Genomic DNA, 18,280 nt, shown 5'->3' with positions numbered 1-18,280 from the left:
ACTTTACATGAGCATCGATGATCTCAATATATGCTGATAGAGAACTTACTGCCTTAATAATGACTGTTTACATGAGATATAGACATTCTTCTTACCTCTAGCTCCAGCTCCTCCCTGTCCATCTCCTGATGGATGCCTGCGATGTAGTCGTTTGGATCATAGTATTCATGGGCTGAGGGATGCCTGAAAGAGGACCAAAGGACGTTAAGGCCCTGCGTGCAGTTCTGAGTCTCTGTTTTCCCATCAGGAACTCCAGCAGGGCCACGGGGCAATTCTCAGAGCCTCAGGTCTTAGTTCTCAAGTCTCTTTTGCTGTATATCCCGGCATAGTCAGGACCTCCCTCATAATATTTCCATCATCTTCATTTATGTCCATTTCTTCTGGAAGAAGGGGTTAAGATGCAGGCTGAGGAGGAGGGATGCAGTGGGAGGTTGGGGTTAGCAGAGGTAAGCTAGTAGATATAGGATGGAAACACAAGGTCCCACTGTATAGCACAGGGAACTATGCTCAATAGTCTGTGATAAACCATGATGGGAAACCAATATATAACTGCATCACTTTGCTGCACAGGAGAAATTATCACATTGCAAATCAACTATACTTCAATTAAAAAAAACATTTAAAAAAAAGATACAGGTTAAGAGCAAGACTGGCTTTGTTCCTTTCAGTGGCCATCCCCCTGGCCCACTATCATTCAAGTCAGTATAACTAATTTCTAACTCAGTCTCTAGTCCACACACAGAGTTATAGTTACTGCTTGTGGCTTCATTCTTAGATTTTATCTCTGAGAAGGAAAAAAGCTCAACTTCAGGCAACACTTAAAGACATGTGCCGGCCTCTGACCTAGGTTCAAAGGGCTGTGGCCAAAACTGTTACGCTGTCATCTAGGACAGTCTTCTTTTTTCACCTTTTGATGGTCTCACAATAAGAAAAACATGTGACATCACAATCCATGCACAGCTACATGTCTGGAATATATGTGCTTGCATGCATACAAGGCATATATGTATATATGCACGCTCCCTACACACACACGGCTAGAAGGATGGAGGCGTGCGTTTCTCTAGGTTAACATGTGTGAAGCAGAAGTCACAGAACCCACCGCCTCTTTGGCAGAACCACTAACGGAACCTCTCGGAGCCAAGGCAGCAGCTCTGAAAGGTGTCAGACACCGACGGAGAGCTTCAGTTTGATTACCGGCTGGGGGCCCAAACCTTCAGGTTCTCAAAGGTCAGCACAGCAATCTGGGGACTCTGGTCTTCTCACCCAGGGAATTAAGTTTTGAAACAACAGAGCAGACAGGAGCAGTCACTCAAATGAAGGCTGGCTTTCAATTGTCTGAACCCATCAGGCAAATACGCTGCCTGCACATCCAGGGCTGTGAGCCCTGAGGGTGTGGCTGGAAGGCCTGGGCTCTCGAGCCTCAGGGCAACTAACGTGCCTCCACCCGCCCCCTGCTCAGCCCGTGATGCACAATCCTGCTGTCCTCTGACCTTGCAGCCAGGACTGGGGCCGGGCTGACCTCTGCACTCTCCTGACATTTCTCAAATAGCCCCTGGGGGGAGGAGGGGCGAGTCATGTCTAGTTAACTAGACTTTAAGAGGAAATTGCGGGTTTGGCTCCTAAAAAGCCTGTGACGGTGACGGTTCAACATTGAGAGTCGGAAGTAGCCTTACAGCCTCATCAATATGAAAGGCAGTTGGAGTCTAAAACGTCAAATAACTGATCTGAGTGACTGCAGTCAGAGAATGGTCTGGTTGTTTCCTAGTAACTGGGATGCTCTGGCGCATCGTTGGTGAGGTCTGGGAGATGAGGTGCGACCGGCTTGCCTTTCAGTTTGGCTGCCAGCTTGTGGGGGGCGGAACCGCTGAGTCTGCGGTTCCCTGGGGCACAGAAGGGACAGGCGTGAGAAGCAGGTCACAGCAGGGTGCTGGCGAGCCCCGTGTCAGACAGGCACGCCCCCCTCCTCCTCCACGCGCTGTCTGCTGCAGCCCAGTTCCCTCTGCCACGCCTGGGGAACCAGCCCTGGGCTCTGACGACAGCTAACCATCAGAAGAACCATGCGATGAAAGGCCAGCCTCTGTCTGGAGTTGCTTGCTGCAACTCCTGAGCTGCTAATAGAGACCCGACAGGTACCACTCAGAGGCTGCCCCTAGAAGAGGTGGACGTGCCCTTTGAAATAAGGCATCATGGAGGCAACGACCTGGACCAGGAGCAAGATGGGAGGAGGCAAGAGGCACTGTAGTATCAGCCAGAGAGGTGAAGACGGGAAAGTGGGCCCCCTGCGCACAGACAGGCCAAATCATGTGTGACAAGCCACCTTAAGATGGACATCTTTTAAGCCACAGGGACACCTTAGAAAATTTCCTGCTCATTTTTCCTCCTTACATGTTTTACACCACTGATTAAATCAACAGTGATCACTGCTATCATTCATCCAGTGCTTACCATATGCCATGCTGAGAATTTTCCACACATGACTTCACTTAATCTTTCAACAATTCTATGAGATGGGTACTATTATGATGGGTACTATTATGATCCCATTTTAACAGAGGAAAAATAAGGCCCAGGCAAACAAACTACACATGTTACACAGTGAGAGATTAGTTTGAGCATCAGGTCTGGCCAAGTTAAAGGCTCTGAACTACCCGATGTCTCTGGCAGGAAGTGCAGTGAGAGGAGAGTCATGTAAAGTAATTATTGTGATGTGTTGGATCACAGCTGTTATTTAATCGGTAAGTGCAGTACTTATATGAGGCACGTGTGGATTTATTCCACGGATCCAGGTTTGAAATGAGACCCAAGAAAGCAGAAGGCACCATCTCCAGGGCTCCGTTTACACTCACAACTTGCTCTGCTGTCTACTTAAAAGAACCATCAGCATTCCCTGTAGTGATAACTACCAAACCTTTCCACTGCCATTTGCGGTGATTAAATTTTATTCTGAAACAACTTTTATGACATTTGTAAGTAATTTTGTTCTTTGGCTATAATTTGAATAACTCTGCTCCAGGGTTATAATAAAGTAATTAATATGTCGGGGCGGTTTTGAGCAGGATTCAATTTATTGCCTCTGTAAACAATAAACTGAAACATGGGCAACTTGGAGGAAAACGGTTAAGACGTGTTCATTTTTCTCCTCACACAGAAAGGAAGAAAACTGACTTCCCTGTACTTCTGTACCACCCCTAACACACTCAAGATGCACGATCACGGGCTTCCCTGGTGGTCCACTGCTTGATAATCCACTGCGATGGTGGGGACACCCGTTCGATCCCTGGTCTGGGAGGATCCCACACTCCAGAGCCTGTGCTCTGCAACGAGAGAACCCACTGCACTGAGACGCCCGTGGACCACATCTAGAGAGTAACCTCTGCTCACCGCAACTAGAGAAAGCCTGCATGTGGCAATGAAGATGGAGCCTAGCCAAAACAGTAAAAATAACCTTAAAAGTTAAAAAAGAAAAGGATGTGTTATCACATGACTTACTCCTCTGGCAAGAGATAGGGATCCAGCACAGGCGGGGTGGGCGAGGACATCTTGGTAAGAGCCATGATGTGCTCAAAGGTGATGTCTGTCTGAGTTCCTGTGTCCACCATCTGTGACTCTGACGGAGGAGTGAACATTTTGGTCCTTGGTGTTCTCCTCAACACCTGGACCACGATGGGTTCCTTGGCTGTCTTGAAGGCTTCCACAGCCTGGTCGTGAGTTGCTCTGGATAAGTCTTTGCCATTGACCTGTCGGAAAATATGAGAGGGTTTAGAGGATTATAATTAAGCAGATTTTGTTAAAGATTAAAAATTCTGTTTGAATTTAACAGCATTATCTTTTTTTTTTTCCAGTAGCCATGTATGGATGTGTGAGCTAGACAACAAGGAAAGCTGAACACTGAAGAATTGATGCTTTTGAACTGTGGTGTTGGAGAAGACTCTTGAGAGTCCCTTGGACTGCAGGGAGATCCAACCAGTCCATCCTAAAGGAAATCAGTCCTGAGTATTCATTGGAAGGACTGATGTTGAAGTGGAAGCTCCAATACTTTGGCCACCTGATGTAAAGAGCTGACTCATTGGAAAAGACTCTGATGTTGGGAAAGATTGAAGGCAGGAGAACGGGACGACAGAGGATGAGATGGCTGGATGGCATCACTGCCTTGATGGACATGAATTTGAGCAAGCTCTTGGAGTTGGTGATGAACAGGGAGGCCTGGTGTGCTGCAGTCCATGGGGTCGTAAAGAGTCGGACACGACTGAGCAACTGAACTGAACTGAATTAAGCAGAAGCTGGGAAGATGGTTTTTGTGTATAAGCAGCTAAAAGGAAAACTTGGGGGTGTCACGAACTTCACTGCTCAGTGTCAGGTTCCCCAGGAATGCCTGGTGGGAAGCGGGTGAGTGTGGAGGTGTGTGGATCAGACACGAAACAATAAGCCTCATGGTGAGGAAGGCTTGGCTTCCTACTGGAATGTCTTTACACAGTTTCACCCCCTCCTAGTCTTGCCTGTGAGAGAAAGGAGCAGCCTCGGGCTCCAGCCTTAATTGCGCCATACGAGCTATTAATAACTGGGCATTAATTAATTTTTCCCTTTTAATGGTGTGTATTTTCCCAGTGCGTGTCAGGTGAGATTAGTTTTCCTTTCATGGAAGGGATGTGACATTTCCTTCTTAAATGAATGCCTTTGCTTTTGCTTAAAAAGTCAATTGAGAATATTAAGTCCGTGATAATCAGGCCGTAGGTGGATACGGCAGGGATCAAGGAGGAGCTCAGATGACCGGATGCTTTGACTGATGTTTGGGAAAAAGCATCTAGCTTCACTGCTCTGCTGTCCGCGACTGTGCAGAGTCCTTTGCTGTGGCTGCCTTTCCTGAGCGCCCACTGTCTACTGCGTGACTGAAAGGAAGATGCCTCTGAACGCTTTTCTCATCAGTCTTGGGAAGGTAGCAGGACCAAAGCATGTTTATGCCCCTCCCCTTACAGCCACAAATAAACCACATGAGATGACCTTGCTAGTTACTAATGGGTCACAACTTTGGATGCTGTGAGCAGGATTCTTTCCAACGGTAGAATCCAAACTAACCGAACATGGTTCTCTTTAGAAGAGCTTACAGGAGAGGAAAGAGAAGCCAGAACCTTACATCTAGAAAATGAAGTCATTCCCAGCAACACGGAAGCGTGACTATTTCATTTACCTTCCCTGCCCCACCCCCCACGGCCAAGGAATGTGATGCTGTGTTCTGATACTTTGGTCTAAGGATTGCACTTGCATGGCAGTTCATCAGACTCTGAAATATTTTGGTCTTACCCCAAGAAGTTGGTCTACTTTTTAAAGTCAGGTATAAAATGATGGTCTAAGAATCATATTCTGTAGAATGCATGTTAGCAGGAGTTCGCCAGAGTCTCAGATCTTTTCTGGACAGCTCCACAGACGAATTCATGTCATTTGTTTATAAATGCCCAAACCAACTCTGAACCTTGCTTCTCCTGCCTGGCTTCTACATTTCCGCCCTCAGCAGCATTTACTTCAGAGCATACAGACAATCAGATCCATCCTCTGAGGTAGGCACTTCAGTCTCTCGGTACCCAAGCTGCACATGAATGCTGACGGTGCAGCAGTTTTTCTATTTTGTTCTCAGCCCTTTCACTCCGGCCCTACGGGGACGGGAACTCTGAGGCTGAAATGCCTTGTAAACAACTGTTAGGTTGAGGAATAGATGTCAGATTCTTTCCTTGTAATGAAGCTCAAATGAATCACGCCAGTGGAGATTATTAATGATTTGGAGTCAATCCACTTAAGTAATTTACTATCATCATAAGGGAGTTAGGCAGAGCAGGAACTCGGAGCTGTGAAATGCCTCGAGTGCACCAGTAAATAAGTCAATGGCTGAACCATCAAAGTCTTAACAGTCCCTCATCCTGAAAGACGGGGAAGCCAGGATTTAACACCACAACTGTCTTCACTCTCTTTCCACCGAGGACAGAATGAAAGGACACGGAGGGATTCTTTCTAGCTTTCCAAACCGGTTGAGCACTGTGACCCCTTCCCTGCTCAGAGCTGAGAACTGTGAGGGCCCAGGGATGAGGTAGGGGGGATGAAAGTCAAGTCGGAATGCTGAGGCTGAACTGTCTGAGCCTTATCTTCCATTAATGCCTCACAGCTAGAGTCAGATAATAAAGGAATTTATGATGTCACAGCAAAATTTGTCCCTGGATTCTGTTAATGCCACATCACAGCACCCTTAGGAGATACTGGTTTGGCCATTTGCCAGCTCTCCATGCTGGTGACGGCTGATACTAAAGGTAGTTTTACTCACAGCAAACTCAGGACAGTACCACTTTTGAATGGGCTCTGCCAGGTTTGTCAAAACTGTGCTTTCTCCATAATACAAGGACTTTTGCCAAAAGGGAATGAACATGGGATTTTCTTCTAAGGAGTCTTCAAGTTGTGTCTCAAAAAAAGCCATCCTGGGAGTCTTTACTTTTTACCCACGTAATAAGGTCTTGCAAATACCTCAGCAGAAAGGTTAGCTGCCTGAGAAAAAGTGTCTCCTCTTGTTCCTCCTGCTTCCTCTCTGCAGCAAGAGCTTGGATTGTGTTTCCTCTCCACTAGATCAGACAGCATTGCCCCTGGGGAAGGCCTGAGGTGTGCATTTAATTGGCTCTAGCCTGTGTGGAGGTCTGGTTTCTTTTGCTTAGTGATGGAGCTGGGTCTCTGAGGCCAGGTTAACATACTGAGGGATACAGAGCAGAAAAATGGAGAACTGGCATCTCCTGACGACTGTCATTGAGCAAATGAACGGACTAAGCTTAGAACCTCTTAATCTCAAAGCTCTTGTCACATTTGAGAACACAATCTTTATGCTTTAGGCCATTTTAACTTGGATCTTAACTCCCTGCAGCCCAGAACACCGATTGGTGCAGCTATCGTACAGATGTTTTGGAAAGTTACACAGGGATGTCTTATTTGTTCCCATTGACATTCCCCTGACGGTGAGTGAACATGCTTTTCTGATAAGGACTATATCTTAGTAAGTTTATTTTTATAGGAAAGTGATGACATCTGCTGCTTTACTTGTATAGGTGTTAGGAACCAACGCTAGAACTACTGAGGACGTCCCTGGTGGCTCAGGGGTAAAGAATCTGCCTGCCAAAGCAGGAGATGTAGGGTTAATCCTCGAGTGTGGACGATCCGCTGGAGAAGGAAATGGCAACCCACCCCAGTATTCTTGCCTGGGAAATCTCATGGACAGAGAAGCCTGGCGGGCTGCAGTCCGTGGGGTTGCAAAGAGTTGGATATGACTTAGCGACTAAACAACAAAGAACTACTGAGCAGATGCTTAAATGGTACCTAGAAAATGAAAGGAAGGACTCTCCTGCATCAGTCTCTGCTAAGAAGATTCTCGGCGCCAAAGAGCTGCCCTGTGTCTGGGAGCACACTTAAAAACACAAGAAGGCTTTTCTGAATCTCTCCGACTTAGGATATTATTAAAAGGCATTGATGCAACAACACCCACAACATCCCCATGGTCTAAGATGCAGAGAAAGAAGAGTGGCAAGCCCTCTGGGAAGCCAGGAGCCTGAGGGTGACTGTGAAATGTCCTCTCATCACCCATCAGATTGTCACCGCTGCTCACGACTGGGTTCCACAGAAAGAGCACTGGACCCGGTGGAACAGTTTCAGCAGCCCTCACGTGTATGTTAATCAGGCACAGTTCAAATATGCCCCCTCCACAAGCCAGGGGACCCGCTCTTGTCTTACAGCTCAGGGCTGGAGTGCCCCGGGTCCCAAACTATGGGATCGGACCAGGGTTAGAAACTGTTGTTTTGGACCATTCTGAGTCTGTTTCTTCGTGTGCAAAATAAATGTACTTATAGAGTCATGCCTCTTAGGGTTATTATAAAGTTTAATGAGATAATCTACTTTACAGCCTAGCATGCACATGATAAGAATTTACTAAGATACCAGGGCTAATAGGGATCCTACCCCTGAAGAGCCACATTTTCCCAGGAGACGACAGTCTGCAAATCAGAGAAGCAAAATGCAGCCTGCTTAGGTAGCCTTAGGAGACACATTAGTATACTGAGGGGCTTCCTTATTTTTCAGTGAAGTTCCCTAGCCCAAATGCTTCTGAGTTGCTGACATACATAGTAATGTTTTCAGTCTGCAGGTTGGAATTCTCTTGTGTGTGGGGGTGCAACAGATAAATTCTACAGGACTTGACCCCTGCCACACAAACTTCCTGACAAGCTATTGCAGGCATTGGTACATTCTTCTAAAAGAGAATAAGATGAGGCGGGACTTTACTCTCCTAGACAATCTATTTTTGCAGCCAAATTTGTTTTGAATTACCTTGTGCACATAACACTTATTACGCTGTCATCTTGGAATCACATCAGTGAGAGACTCGGCGAGGTGATAACTCGGGTGCACGCCGTCAGCCGACTGAGAACGACAACCTTTATTCCCGGGATTAGCATTACATGTACATTACGCCAAACGGCGACGATGATGGCTGCAATTACGGGCACGATGCTCATCCCGTGACGTTTGGCCCAGTCAAATTAAATATCATTAACTCGCCCAATTGAGCAGATTGCTTTTTAAAACAGTTTATGCGGCTCTAAAACCAAGTAAATGGAATGTTTTGGAAAGAGAAATGCTGATGGCAAACTTTATTATACATTAAATGCATAAGTTATTCACCTAAGGCTGAGGATGGTCCCCTGGGACGGAGGTGCAATTAGGGTGAAAACCCAGTCAGTTTGTCTCAGGGCAAAACAGCGCTGCTGCAAAATCTGACAGGATGCTGAGGGAACTTACAGAGGTCCCTGAGCTGGAGATCTCCAGGGATGCGATGCTGCAGGCATGCAACGATTCCTTCCTGGCTGCACTGAAGCCTAGGCAGCGTGACTGTGGCTCTTTGAGGCGCCCACGAGTATGTATTCCACGGCCCTGAGAACTAAAGCAAAGCTGGGGTGCTCCTCCATTTGGGGGTAAATCTCACCGATAGTCCCCTTGTCCATCTTTCATGCATTCATCAAGCATTTACTGAGGTTATTTAGTGAGACTTGCTCCCCTCTTGGCTGCAGGGACAGCACTTGGAAGAATTTCTTGGGGAAAGATGGCACGAGAAAGCCACTGATGAAATGGTCAGAAGAAATGCGCTGTGGGTAGCACTACCCCCTGGCATCTAGGGGAGGGACTTGATCTGGCCGAGGAGGCGAGTCTACACTGGAACACTCAGCTAGTGAATTACGAAGAGTCTTGGTTTGCACTGCCTACCTAGACATCCCATTGGTGAAAACTGCCGTCATACCCTTTCAGAAAACACCTTTCCAAAGAGGAGCCAGGGGCTTCTGGTGGCTCAGTGCCAGCCAGTGAAGACACGGGCTCGACCCCTGATCCAGGAAGATCCTACGAGCTATAGAGCGACTAAGCCCGTGCACGCTCCACAGCTGCTGGGCCTACGCTCTATGGAAGCCCTTGTGCCCTGGAGCCCACGCTCTGCAACCAGAGAAAAGCCCGTGCAGCAAGGAAGACCCAGCACAACCAAAAGTAAATCAACAAAACTATACACAGCACAACGAAAGAGGAGCCAGAAAGCCTTCAAAGTTCCCTACACAAAATGGTAAGCGGTTCAGGATATTTTAAGCTATATTCAGAGAAGACATGGCATACCCTTTCTAAATTAGAAAATAAGTTTCTATTTATGGGAAGACATTTGGTTTCTGAGGATCGGCAGATAGCAATCATCTCGATTTCTATTACATGTGCAAATGGCCCCAGTATAAAGTGCTTATGCAGTTTCAAATTCGGCCTATTATAAATTATGCCCCAGGCTAAAACCCAACTTTTATAGGGTTCATTTAATTAAATACAGGGGCAGTGATTGCAGTCTGCAAAATATCACACCTGTTTTCAAACTAATTAAAACTTAGATCCCACTGGAAGCAATAGACGATAATAAAATACACAACGAAAAGTAAAAGGTTTCATGCCCTGATTGAGGTTGGATTTTAAAAAAATCTTTTCTCATTCAGGAAATTCCTGTCTTAATTTATTTCAAATTTATAGCTCTAGGGCTCGATAAAGGGAAGGCCAACTTATCTAAAATGGAGGTATTATGTAGCTAAGAGGGAATATGGGTCTTAATGAACAAATGGTGTTCAAATTAATGTTTCTGTGAAAAGCACTGATTTTAGAGATGTGTGTGAAGAAAGTACTCACTTCAGAGATGTGCATGGATAAGAACACCATACTCACAGAGACCTTGGCTCTGATGCAGTAAGAACTTAAATCCGTGTGGGTGCATTTGGTCAGCAGTAAGAACCTCAGTGAGGTTTGTCCATGGGAATTTCTAAATTACCTGTCCTGACATTATTTCCATAAGTTTGGTATGTCTTCAACTGGAAGCTCCTCTCCTTATCATATTCTGATCTCCCTACATGGATGAATGTATAACCTGGGTAATTCTCGTATTAGAGGAGTCTTCTGTCAAACTTAAGCCTATCATGTTTCAAAATCCTTTACCCCCTAAATGTAGAAAATACCTGGCTACCAGTCCTTGACTGATAAAAAGATGACATGTCTGAAAGAAAGAGGCTAAAAATCATACATATACACTATTAAAAATCATATATGTACTCTACTGAAAATGATTAGTAGTAAGATATTACAAGATGCTTTCTTCTCAGGTCAGTATCCTACCTTCATCAACAAAATCTTCCTTATCTCCTTTTGGAAGCTTTGATAGCATCACCCCTAAATCCCACTGTAAGTGCCAGGTTACAGGTGTCCATTAAATTACAGTGTATCTGAACCATTCTGCATCTTAAAATGAACATGCAATTTTAACCTCATCTGAAAGGTAGCAATTTATAGCAGCAGTTCAATACATAACAGGAAAGCCCCGTTTTAAGTACTTGGAAACAAGGTGTTTCTACAGCTGAATCAGTCTGTTTTCTGGGTCCTGTAAATTCCTCTCTGAAACTCGAGTGTCTTTTCCAGGTACATATTCAGTTCCTCTGGAAAAGGGATTGGCTTCAGGTTACAAGTCACTTAAATATGGTCCTTTATATGCCAAGGTTCATCACTGTTCACTCCTGGAGGATGTCCTTGCAAATGTCTTCAACCATCCTTGCCCTTCTCTTATTCCTTCTTACTTATCTGCGAAGCCCTGGCCAATCCTTCTGGTCCAACCAGCTGCCTCACTGTTTTGACATGCAGATTACTGATGCTGGAGGACATTCCCACAAAGCGATGTCACTGAGGCAAATGGGATGTCACCCTTCACAGCTTTCGGGAGATGTATAAGTACGTAGTTACTTGATTTTCTGTTGAGTGCCTGTATTTTCTCGTGGGGCCCCAAGTTCCCAGTGCAAAAAAGCGTGTGGTCTGTTCACTACAGGATGTGCAGAGGTTAGCACAGTGGCTGGCATGCAGGAGCCTCACGAATGTTTATCACCCAAGTGACCTATTTATGTGTCTGTAGACCATCACATTCTCCTCATGCACACTGTTGGCATGTCATGGCATACCTTCTACTTTTTGGAGAAAAAAAAATATATGAGGTCCAGAGAGGCCTTAGAGTGTCTGTGAAGAATCAAGACAGTCCCAGCTAAGCTCTCCTTAAGTCTCTGGGTTCTTAACTCACAGAGTTAAGTGTGAAGAATCAAGGCAGTCCCAGCTAAGCTTTCCTTAAGTCTCTGGGTTCTTAACTCACAGGTGACAAAGTGGGGCCATTGAAAGTAAAAAAAAGAATCCCTGATCCTCAGTGGAGAGGAAAGAGACAAATGACACATCTATAGACCTCACAGGAAATGCAAAATTGCTTCTTTCTGTTCCTCAGACAATTCCCCCTTCCAGTAGTGGTGTGGACTCAGCTCTGAGCGCTGTGCCTGGGCCGGGTGAGCTGAGGGAGGGTGGGCAACACGTCATGTCCCCCCAGAGGAAGGAGGGCCCTTCTGTAGCTCACAGTGAGAAGCAGAGGGCTGGCCATGCGTGGGCTCTGCTGCCCGGCTCAGGAGTCGGCTGCAGTGGAAGCACATGATGGCTTGGCCTACGGACACGTGCACTCGAGTCCTGGCCGTGCGGAGGGGACCGCTGGGCGCTCAGCTCCCTCGCCCTGTGCCAGGAGGGTTGTCAACAGGGCTCTCCCCTGAGTATTTGCAAGTTGACGAGTCTGAGAAAGCCCCATCAGCTCTCTGTGCGGCATCGCTCACCTTTGTACCTAATGAGTGACCAGAAGATGCGAGGTCGAATACTGGAGCTTCTGATGCTTCAGTCATGATTCAGCGCCCTTCTGTGCCAGATAAAGACTTGGTCTACGCACTATGTATTATACACCAACTCACACAATCATGCGGCAAGTCCTACTATCATCACCATGCGATGGGCATGAAATCAAGAGGCACAGAGGGTCTGTGCATCTCAACACCTTCCATTAAAGATGCTGGTGGCTTTCACCTTGAATCGGGAGATGCATGCTTAGTTCAAGAAGTATTCATACTTCTTCCTACACATCAATTTTACTTCATTTAACCAACCACACTGGCATCTCCTGTGCATACGTGAATGCTGAGTCACTTCAGTTGTGTCAGACTCTCTGCAACCTGCAACCCCATGGACTGCAGCCTGCCAGGCTCCTCTGTCCATGGGATTCTCCAGGCAAGAATACTAGAGTGGGTTGCCAAGCCCTTCTCCAGGGGATCTTCCCAACCCAGGGATTGAACCTGCATCTCTTGTGTCTCCTTCATTGTCAGGTTGGTTCTTTACCACTAGCACCACCTGGGAAGCCTGATCATGATCGCCTGGCATGATCTCCTGTGATAACAGGAAATACAGCCACACATAGAAGAAAGAAAGTGTGCCCAGGTTTTTGCAGGCGTCACTCAAAGGTTTATGGAAACCGTTTTATTATGTCATTTTCATCTGCTTGGTATGAACTTCATACTGGGCTCATAAGTCACTTGTATAAATTAAATTTGTTAGCTGTTTTCCTCAAAGATTCAGGGCTGGCTGGCTGGAATAAAATTTTTACCCTCAAGTCTCTAATCATTAGAGGAAAAGATGTGTAGGAAGACTCTTCCATCCACAGGACCACAGTCACACAGTTTACAACAATGTTTAATGATGTTCCGTGTCACCGCAGTCATTTAAGTTTCCAGTGAGGAGGGGCTTCTAACATGAAGACAGGCAAGAACAGGCAGGAGTGCTATGTATGATGACGGTCCACAGTCAAAGCTAAAACTGCAGCCCTAGTACCCACAGCCTGGGCTTCAGTGTTGGCTGTGTCACGGAGATGCTGAAGCGTCTCGGGCAGGTTAACCTCTGGGGGCCTCAGTTTCTCTATCATTAAAATGGGTTTACAGCAGGACCTAACTCATTGGGTGGTGTCAGAACTAATTAGGCTGTGCAGAGAAGGTAATCACGGCTCTGCACAGAGGGAGGATTCAACAGCTGCTAAATCTCTGTTGTGCTCACTCGATTATAGAACTACTGGGGAACCACTGGGTGCCACGCAGTGATAACGTGGTAACCAAGGCCCGGTAACTCTGGGTGAGGATGGGCAGTTGGGGCTCTGGGATGAGACGCACGGGTGTCTTGAGTTCCTGCTCGGCCAGGCCGTGTGAAGGTGAGTCACGCTGCTCCTGTGCCTCTGCGTTCTCACTCGGAGAAGGGGATATTTCAGCTCTTACTTCTTATGTTTCTGTGACAACTGATCTTAGCACAGTGCCCAATGCTGACTGTTGTTTGAAAGTGAAAGTAAAAAAGTTGCTCAGTCATGTCAGACTCTTTGTGACCCCATAGACTATACAGTCCATGGAATTCTCCAGGCCAGAATACTAGAGTGGGGTAGCCTTTCCCTTCTCCAGGGGATCTTCCCAACCCAGGAATCGAACCCAGGTCTCCCACATTGAAGGTGGATTCTTTACCAGCCAAGCCACCAGGGAAGCCCAAGAATACTGGAGTGGGTAGTCTATCCCTTCTCCAGACGATCTTCCCAACCCAGGAATTGAATCAGGGCCTCCTGCATTGCAGGCAGATTCTTTGCCAACTGAGTCACTGTTTACAACCCTACAAACCTGGACAAACTACCTACCCCTCCCTGTGCTTCGTCTCTAAGTGGAGTTGTGTAAATCTCTTGAAAAGGGCTTAGAAGGCAGTCTGGCTCATAGTTACTGCTCTGTCCTGGGGAAGTGGCGCACCTGTGGTTCCTAAAAATTCCACCTGCCAAATTTCAGTAAAAACTTTACTGCAAAATTACATAAGAACAACTCATAAACAAGGCTTTATGTCCCACCCACTGATGTGGAAAGAAGGCCTCTTCCAGATCCTGGTATCCCTCTCGGAGATGTAATACTCTGAACTCGCAGCTCTGGGTATCTGCTCTGTGCCAGGCACTGTGTTACATGCTTTGCATGGACAACTGCGTCCAGGTCGCAGGAAGGTCAATGGTGAGATGAGGGATATCACCTCTGCTCTCACAGATCAGGAAGTAAAGTCCAAGGCGTGCCAGCAGCTTGCTCAAAGTTGCGCAGCTCATGAGCAGCAGAGATGGGATTTCAACCCGGGCTGCCCAACTTCAAGCGCCCGCTCTCACCACTGGACAGCAGAGCTGGAGTGCTGGGACCCAGCCTTGGCCTTAAAGCGAAGGGAAGTGCTAACGGCGGATCATACTGGCCCCAGGGCTTCCCAGGTGGTGCTGGTGGTAAAGAACCCACCTTCTCCCCAAGAAGGGAGTAAGGGTGAAACAGAGTCATCAGCAAGAGAGAGGGGGAGGCACAAGATTAGGAACATGACTCTCAAATGGAAAGAACAAAGATCGTCGGCAAAGGAGAAAGTTCACTGGACATGCCTAGGTGCAGAGCTCCGCATGCTGGACCAGGGGCTCAGCTCCCTGTCCTTTCTCAGGAACTCATGGTGCTGACAGTACCACGTTTAATGGCATTCACTTACCCATCCCTTCCTACTTAACTGCAGAGAAGCTCAAAGGAGAGAGGAATCTATTTTTTTTCCCCTAAATTCTATTCTTACTAAGTTGTCATGAAATTTAAAGATGCTTGCTCCTGGACAGTAAGTTATGACCAACCTAGACAGCATATTAAAAAGCAAAGACATTACTTTGCCAACAAAGGTCCATCTAGTCAAAGCTATGGTTTTTCCAGTGGTCCTGTATGGCTGTGAGAGTTGGACTATAAAGAAAGCTGAGCGCCGAAGAATTGATGCTTTTGAACTGTAGTGTTAGAGAAGATTCTTGAGAGTCTCTTGGATTGCAAGGAGATCCAACCAGTCCATCCTAAAGGAAATCAGTGCTGGGTGTTCACTGGAGGGACTGATGTTGAAGCTGAAACTCCAATACTTTGGCCACCTGATGCGGAGAGCTGACTCATTTGAAAAGGCCCTGATGCTGGGAAAGATCGAGGGCAGGAGGAGAAGGGGACGACAGAGGATGAGATGGTTGGATGGCATCACCGACACAATGGACATGGGTTTGGGTGGACTCCGGGAGTTGGTGATGGACAGGGAGGCCTGGCGTGCTGCAGTTCATGGGGTCGCAAAGAGTCGGACACGACTGAGCGACTGAACTGAAGTGAACTGAACTAAGTTGTCTCATCAAATTTTAGCATGTCTGAACTATGAACGTCCATGTCCCAAGGCATCTTATGAAGTCCTGGCAATGGAACACCACTTAAAATAGTCCAATTAGGACAAAAGTAATCTTCTGTTAAAAAAGAAAACTCTTACCCACTAATGAAATAAGTAGTCTCAGACTTCTTGAAGCCTTTGAATCTTAAAGAGGAGTCAGGTCAAGAAAGCGAATTTTGAAAAATGCTTACCGGCCTTAATGCCCTGCACTTTATTAGCTTCTTTTAACAAGATTATGAAATCTCCTAGCTATCTCTAAACAACACGAAGGTCAGGTAACAAACCAATGAATTCCAGAAAGAAAATCAAAGTCAAAAGTGGATTCACTATAAAATAGGATTTCTTGGCTGTCAGGGATTTGTGTAACCTCAAATCTGGTTGGGAACCTCAACAGTGGTTTGGAATTTTTTGGTTCTGTTTTGTTTATTGTCAGTTTTCCATCCAAAGAAGCAAACTTCTGATGTATATCACTTAGATGAAAATTAATTTCGGCTCCTGTATCACCAACTAGTTCATCTAGTGATCTACAGACTGATTAGTAAAACTGATAAAAATGACTGTGATAGGATCCTCAAAGAAAATACTGTAAAGACTAAATGTAGTTGTTGTTGTTTAGTCGCTAACTCGTGTCCAATTCTTTTGTGACCCCATGAACTATAGCCTGACAGGCTGCTTGGTTCATGAGATTTCCCAGGCAACAATACTGGAGTGAGTTGCCATTTCCTCCTCCAGGGAATCTTCCTGACCCCAGGATCGATCCCACATCTCCTGCTTGGCCACCAGGGAAGCCCCAATTAAATGTAGGCTTAGTGGTTAAAAATATCAGTTGAAAAGGGCCTGGTGTCAGTATGAAAACAAAACTACTCCGGAATTCTGAGAGAATGACTACTTTTTCTTCTGTCTTTATAGAGTCATAATCATTAGTTGGCTTGTCCATAATTCACCTTTCTAAATAAATTATGCTGGGTCTTCTCAAATACCTTCAATTTCCTACAAAGAATTTGTAAGAGGTCCACACCAGGGGAAAACTGAAAGCATAGCTGAAATTTGAAATGTCATGCAAAGGCCAAAGGTACTTAGGCTGGAGTTCCTACCTGTGACTTCTTTGAACGAATGACGTCTAACACTTCTGAGTATTTTCCATGTACCATACACGAGGCTTACGTTTAATCACTTATTCGCGTGCAAAAACAGAATGACTAAAACCACAGTACATTTGCGAGTGAAAACAAATACAGAAGCTGCCCGAGGAAGACCACTGTCTGGTTAAGGAGACAGATGCTAATAAATCCCATAACTGAAGGAAGGAAAGAGAACCCAGCAGGGACAGGGGTCAGGTGCTGGGAAGAGGGGACTCCTCTGAGAAAGAGATGTTGAGGGCAAACCAGAAGAACAGCCAGGATTTACGTGGGGAAGAAGGGAGGAGACTGTATTGCAGATGAGACAGTAGCATGTGCAAAGTCCTGTGGCTGGAAGAGAACTGGTCCACCAGGCTCAGGATACATGGAGATGCTTGTGTGAAGAGACTAGGGAGGTGGGGGAGGGTGCAGATCGTATTACTCTCTGAGGCCAAGGAAGTGGAGTCCTCCCACTTTCCCCCATATTCCCATTTTCACAGGAAGCTGAGATTTAAAAGAGTAAGCGACTTGCCCAAGGGTTCTATAGATATCAAACAGTAGTTTGGGGAGCTTGAACTTGGTCTCCTAACTCCAAATACAGCATTATTTGAAAGGTAAAATACCTGCTGAAATGTGAGGAAAGACAAACAGAGGCAAGTACCAAATGTCAAAACCTTGAACTGAAGAGGGACCTAGGCAGGAGTCCTTGCTCCTCCTGGGGGCCTTTCCTCACAAGTTCCTGTGGATGCTGCGGACACCATGATAACACCTGCTGTTCCTGCCCTGGCCTAAGCCCCTAGTTACTACTGGAGACTTTGCTTCCTAAGACTCTGGAACCCTGTATCTCTCCCCTTTTGCTAGAAAATCATAAGAGATTAGATTAGAAGAGGAAGATTGGCTTATTTTGCTGATTGATTAAAAAAGCTACTCAGGGACTTCCCTACTGGTCCAGAGGCTGAGATCCCACGTTCCCAGTGCAGGGGCCTGGGTTCCATCCCTGGTCGGGGAACTAGATCCCACATGCTCCCACTAAGGGTTCGCAAGCTGCAATGAAGATCGAAAATCCTGCAGGTCACAAATAAGACCCAGAGCAGCCAAATAAATAAATAATACTAAGAAAAAAAAAGGCAGTCTTAAATCTCAACAATTTGTTCTGCAAAGTGGAACAGTACTCCCCAGCCTCAAAGAGGGGAGCTCTACCCACTTGCTCCTAAAACTCTTCGTCTTTCACACAAGCTGCCCCACATTCATGGCATTATAGTATAAAAAAAAGGAAAGCAGGCCCACTTATATGAAGTTTTGGATTCTTAGTTTTGACCTTTACTGGATGTCAGCAGTTCAAAGTGGTATGATGGGTGATTATGGGCCTTTTCATTATGAAAATTGTTCAAATCTCATGGGGAGAACTAAGCAGAGAAATAAACTGCAGAACTGAAGCCTGCATTGTAGCAAGACAGCCCTTGTTTTGCCCTGTTTTTGGTTTTTCGCCACAGCTCTTGTTGCTCAAGTGTTCTCAG

The 18,280-nt window shown here is 46.1% G+C and overlaps 1 protein-coding gene across 2 annotated transcripts in view; it reads right to left on the bottom strand.

Annotated features, from left to right (window-relative positions):
* The window catches only part of PDZRN3 (PDZ domain containing ring finger 3), a 249,820-nt gene that overhangs the window by 19,454 nt on the left and 212,086 nt on the right, over positions 1 to 18,280 (bottom strand). For both annotated transcript variants that reach the window (XM_043886647.1, XM_043886648.1), the window contains 2 exons: positions 3,493 to 3,740; positions 96 to 183 (listed from right to left, as the gene is read on the bottom strand). In XM_043886647.1, coding sequence (XP_043742582.1) covers positions 96 to 183; positions 3,493 to 3,740 — 336 coding nt within the window. The remainder of the gene's footprint in view (positions 1 to 95; positions 184 to 3,492; positions 3,741 to 18,280) is intronic.

The sequence above is a fragment of the Cervus elaphus genome, chromosome 24 (genome assembly GCF_910594005.1).
Source record: "Cervus elaphus chromosome 24, mCerEla1.1, whole genome shotgun sequence".
Lineage (NCBI taxonomy): Eukaryota > Metazoa > Chordata > Mammalia > Artiodactyla > Cervidae > Cervus > Cervus elaphus.
Note: the sequence above shows the minus strand (reverse complement) of the source record. Positions and strands in the feature narration are given on the sequence as shown.